The following is a 5,621-nucleotide window of genomic DNA, read 5'->3' as shown; positions in this document are numbered from 1 at the left end:
TAAAACATCTAAAAAATCTTTCGAAAAGGAGGTAGGAAGGAAGGGTTAAGCAGGAAAAAAGACGAAAAAAGAGGGAGCTTTTGGGTGTCCCGGAAAGCAGCATTGGCGCAAAGGGCCCTGGAATGCAAAGGCTCCGTTTGGCCAAGGGTCGCGCAAGAGCAAGCAGGCGGGCGGGGGGCTGGGGGGGTGAGAGCTAAAACATCGGTGCAAAAAATTTTGGCAGATGAAAGGATTTAGCGAGGGGGGTATAAGGGGGGGCAAAAGAAACTGGCAGAAAAGCGAGCGTTCGCCCAAAATTTTGGGGGGCAGGGGGCCAGCGTAAACGACTTTCACACACACCACACAAACCCCACACCACCCAACACACAACACAAACACACACAAACACAATAATATATATATATATATATATATATATAATATATATACATATATTATTATTTAATATATTATAATATTATTAATAATTATATTATATAAATATATATATATAATATATATATTTTATATATTGTGTGTGTGTGGGGTTGTGTGGTGTGTGTTTGTGTGTGTGTGTTGTGTGTGTGTGTGTAAAGTCGTTCACCGGGCCCCTCCTGCCCCCAAAAAATTTTGGGGGGGGAAAAACCTCGTTTTGTTGCGTTTCTTTACCCCGCCATTCATACCCGCCCCTAACCCTTTCATCTGCCAAAATTTGTTTACCCGATCTTTTTAGCTCTCGACCCGCCAGCCCGCCGCCCGCCTGCTTGCTCTTCCGATCCCTCGGGCCAACAGCCTTTGCTATTCCAGCCTTCGCCCCAATGTGTTTTCCCGGGACACCAACAGCTCCCTTTATTCGTCTTTTTCCGCTTAACCTTCCTCTTTCCCTACCCTCCTTTTGCGAAGACTTATCTTAGACTGTTCTACCCACTCTCCCCCCAATTCCTTCGTCTTTTTCATCTTTCCTTTAAAATTAAACTCTTTTCCCCGCCTATTCGCACTGCTCGCCCCTTTTTCTCTTCCCCCCGGGTTTTCTTCAACAATCTCTTTTAACCTGGGCTTTCGAACAACTATTTCACTTTTCCCACTCTCCTTTACCCTCCTCACCCATGTAACCAATTTTCCCTTTTGTTCAGTCTCTTCCCCCCCATCTCTCTTTCTCGAGATTTTCTAATCAATTTTTCTTGCCAGTGTTCGTGACCACCAAAATTTTTCCCTCTTTTTCTCCCCCTGTCTTTCTTACATTTTTTTTTTATGTTAACTCGATCTACCGCTATTACTCGCTAACGCTGGGAAAAATTGCTTCATATCTTCTTCATTAGCATTCTTATCCTAACTTTCCCTTTTCTTTGCCTAACCTCTTGTCCGCCAGCAACTTTACTCGGTCCCTTCCCTCCCCCGCCGCTCGCTCTTCCCCCAAACCCTGTCGTCCCTTCCTCTCCGTCGAGCAGCTCCCCCTGCTCCCGCTCTCCCTTGGCCGCCAGTATCTTAGGCCGACTAGTCCCATCAGCCGTGCTTGACCCCAAGCATGTCTTACTCGGTGATCTTTGAAAAACTTTGACCTATTTGTCTAACGAAGTCCTCGCCAGCTCTTCGTGCCCTTTGCCCCCCTCCCTCCCGGGGCATTTGCTTCTGCCCGCTGTTTCGCCGAGGCCCCCGGGGGCTAATTTGTTTAGTTAAAATCACACGTAACCTATTGTTTGTACTACTTCTTTATGCTATACACATAGTGACGTATGTTTATTACTTCGTGTTTTTTATATAAGCTATTGTAAAGTAACTAAATAATAAGTCTTTTCCTATGTATTGCAAAATTTGGCATTGGAGGAAATCTATATTTTTTCATAAATCATAATTTATTGTGTGTAGACACAATAAATCCAAAAAGAAAAAAATATCCCTGTGGCAGTAGTGATTCTGAGCGCGGAAATTAGAGGTACGAACTCATAAAGATTCTATCTCTCCGAGTCATCTCCAATAAAAATGTCGTTTTTGTTCCACGTTACCCATTCTAAGAAAATCCCCGAATATTCTCGAATCGAAATCAAGTACTATAACAAATATATCAGCAGTTCCTATACGATCTAGGAAAAGATCCTTGCTTCGGTATGCTGCAATGAGTGGCTCGAAACTGTTACTCATTCCTGCACAGAATCCCCGGCGACTGCGCGGAGATTAAATCGACGTGAGCACCTCATCATGCGGCGAAGGTGCTGCCCGATCACTCTCCCTCCGACTCGTTCAAGCATCAATGTTGACGGCGCTAACGCGGCCCCTGGACACGTCCCGTCCGCTCGTTATCTCGCATTCCCCAGTGACATTTATGCACGCTATTGAATGTGCTTTGGCCAATAACTGTCAGAAGCGAGAACAAAAGGAAATTTTAAGAGTATTAAGCGAATTAGATCCTTTCCAATTGGTCGACGTGGCCGCCTCTGCGTGCGAGGCCATAAGGGCAGCTGCAAGAGTTATAAAGGATTCAGATATGATATAAACCTAACGATTTCTTGGTCCCGGGATCCAGTCCAACATTAAATCTCTGCAATATTGATTTTTTTCTCTTCCAGACCTTGGTTTATTTGCACCACTTCTAGCTGAAGACGTACACACGCAAGAATGCACTCTGAACTCATGCACACGGCAATTTCCTAAATCATCTTTGACGTGATATAAAACCGAACTCGAAATTAGACTGCACTACACAGGGTCGTTCTTGGGAATTATCTTTACATCGCCATAATTTTATTAACGGCAAAATATGTTCTCTATCCAAGCGTGTTTAATGACTTATCAGATATAAGAAATTTCGTGAAACATAAAAGATTAATAAATACTGACTTGGAGCTTTTTCTTTTACGCTCAGCACTGTATTTCTGATAGGCAATTTGTACAACTTTTTACACAAAAGTCTTAAATATATATCTATACTCGTACGCTCATACATTCATATACACACAAATTGCATTAGTTTTGCTTTGAAAAACAGGCGCAAAACCAAAAACAAGTCAGATATATTTTTTATGAACTGTCAGTCTCTAAAGCAAAGCCAAACTTAAGTTTCATAACGTATTAGGATCTCGGTTACATGGTGTTGCCTTCGACGGTTTCTCGGTGTATCGTCCAGGAGGACGCAGAAAGGCCGGTCATACCAGAGGCGTGAGAACCATCCAGCCTGACTGACCTGGATCACCGTGTCCGAATGTGTGCAAGAGACGGCGTGACCTCATATCTACTCGAGATAACCTCATACTAACTAAATGTATTCCTCAGTATTAGCTTTTTACTTGTGAAAACCGGGGCTGTAGTGGAGGATGGTTCCCCTGGCAGTTCCCCAGTTCGCTCGAGCGCATATTTCGTGCGACTCGAAGACGCAAGTGAGGAATCCAAACGGCGATGGGTCAGCCTCCTTTCGACCCGGATTTACTGTCACAGATCCCGTATTTGGCATCACAGTCAGGAGAACTTATCGCCAAATGGGTTTACCTTGAAAGCAACGGAAGGCTGAGGTTTTAAGGGACTTTTGTGTAATGAAGGGGAACACAACAATGGGGGTTTCACACTCGATTCTCTTCATGATACGCAGGTCAGCGGTTGACCTCTCCCGGGATGGTTGTGCCGTGAGACCTAGCTTGACCTGTGACTAGAATAATACCGCCTATGAGTGTTACTCTGTATAGAATCCAATCCATGTACCTGTCGGCGAGTTCGAGCAGTGTTCGGCGCACACTGGGCATTATCATGATTTTCAACGGGCTATTTCCAGGACACTACCGTGCGTTGTCGAGGGCCCCCGGAGGCCGCGCAAAGTAAACAAGGCGGTCGTGTACGGAAGGGCGCTTGTGGACGCTTTTGACGAGAGCTGATATTTTCTCTTTTTATCTCTCTGGCGGTCTATCTTACTATTTTCAAAGCATTCATTTATAGATAGATTACTCCATAAATGGGAGGAGAGATCAGGAGATGAAAATGCTAAACTGAATGGATCCTTAATGTGTAGATAACAAAGGGATGGACAGAGTTCTAATAAAGATTCAGTAAAACATTTAAACACATACAAATACGCACGTGCGCGCGCGCGCGCGCGCGCAATAAATCTTGACGATCTGTTACACAGAATTGCAGCCTCCGTCACGAAGCGACGATTTCTGCGTCCACGACATCTGCTGTCACTGAAGCCATCCCGGGAGGGACCTATATCTACATCTACACTATCTATATATCTATATATGTATGTATGTTTATCATACACACACAACACATTTATGTGTGCGTGTGAGTAGGTAGGTAGTCCAATGAATAAATAATAGGTTAAAATCCTTAACCATGGGAGAAGATGGGATTTAGAGTGATATAGGCAGAACGATACATGTAAACTAGTGATGACTATAGTAAATAAACATGATTACGAGATAGATATTTTTTCTCGTAGATGGATATATCTTACAATAATAAGTATATCGCCAGGATATCCATGTGCAAACATCATATATGTGAATGTGTGTGTGTGTGTGTGTGTGTGTGTGTGTGTGGTGCGTGCGTGCGTGCGTGCGTGCGTGCGTGCGTGCGTGTGTGTGTTGTGTGTGTGCACATGCGTGCGTGCGTGCGTGTGCTGCGTGTGTGCGTGCGTGTGTGTGTGTTGTGTGTGTGCGTGTGTGTGTGCGTTGTGTGTGTGTGTGTGTGTGTGCGTGGATTCATTTTTTTCGTTTTGTTTCTGAAATCCAATTAAAGATTAAATAGCATCCGCATTAAGTTCATCATATTACCTCGTAATGTTTAATTCCTCAGACACTTAATACATCATAATGTTAATCCAGTTCCACACCAAAGATGTTAAATGCTTGTAATTTGCTTCTCAGGATATGAATCATCGGGACTCCCTCAGTTCCCACGTGGCTTGTGCCTCCTCAGCTGCTCCCAATTTAGCAATCGTTCTCCTTGTAAAGTGACAAATACAGCGGCAAAACTAAATACATTTTTGAGGGAGGCATAAAAAAAAACTGGAATTCCGATCCAACATTGATAGTCCGGAATGCCAGTGGTCCCTCGAGCCTGTTTCTGGCGGCGGTGAATAACGAATGACTTCCCTGGTGTCGCAACTGCCGCTTGCTCGATGTCCGGATGTTCCCAGCCCCTTGATGAGCCTTTTCCCGCTTCATTTCGGTCGCTCGGCTTCGGGGATTTTCGCTCCATTTTTCATTCGTTTGGCATTGATTCGTTGCATGATATTGTGTTTGTTTATTATTATCGTTGTTGTTTTATTATTGTTATTATTATCATTATCATTATTATTATTATTATTATTATTATTATTATTATTATTATTGTTATTATTATTATTATTATTTTGTTAGCCTGTTTCATTGTACCTTTCGCTTTTACTATTATATCTATGTTTTCCAAACGAAATTATCTTAGACATATATGTCTCACACCGATGTTCATAGTAACAGAGGCAGGTATGTTGATGAAAATGGTAATGATGATTATTATCATGATTATCATAATAATAACGATAACGATAATGATAATAATAATAATATAATAATAAATAATAATAATGATAATAATATTGATAATGATAATGATAACAATTGATACAATAATGATAATAATAATAATAATAATAGATATTAAAAATAACAACA

At 42.3% G+C, this 5,621-nt stretch overlaps 1 protein-coding gene across 1 annotated transcript in view; it reads left to right on the top strand.

Annotated features, from left to right (window-relative positions):
- Positions 1–2,155, top strand: part of LOC119579886 (vegetative cell wall protein gp1-like) — a 5,296-nt gene extending 3,141 nt beyond the window's left edge. Inside the window, exon 5 of the mRNA XM_037927736.1 lies at positions 2,049–2,155. Coding sequence (XP_037783664.1) covers positions 2,049–2,155 — 107 coding nt within the window. The remainder of the gene's footprint in view (positions 1–2,048) is intronic.
- Positions 2,156–5,621: the final 3,466 nt, after the last annotated feature.

Source organism: Penaeus monodon, chromosome 13, assembly GCF_015228065.2.
Source record: "Penaeus monodon isolate SGIC_2016 chromosome 13, NSTDA_Pmon_1, whole genome shotgun sequence".
In the NCBI taxonomy this organism is placed as follows: Eukaryota; Metazoa; Arthropoda; class Malacostraca; order Decapoda; family Penaeidae; genus Penaeus; species Penaeus monodon.
The sequence above is the reverse complement of the archived record's forward strand: the minus strand, read 5'-3'. Positions and strand labels throughout refer to the sequence as shown.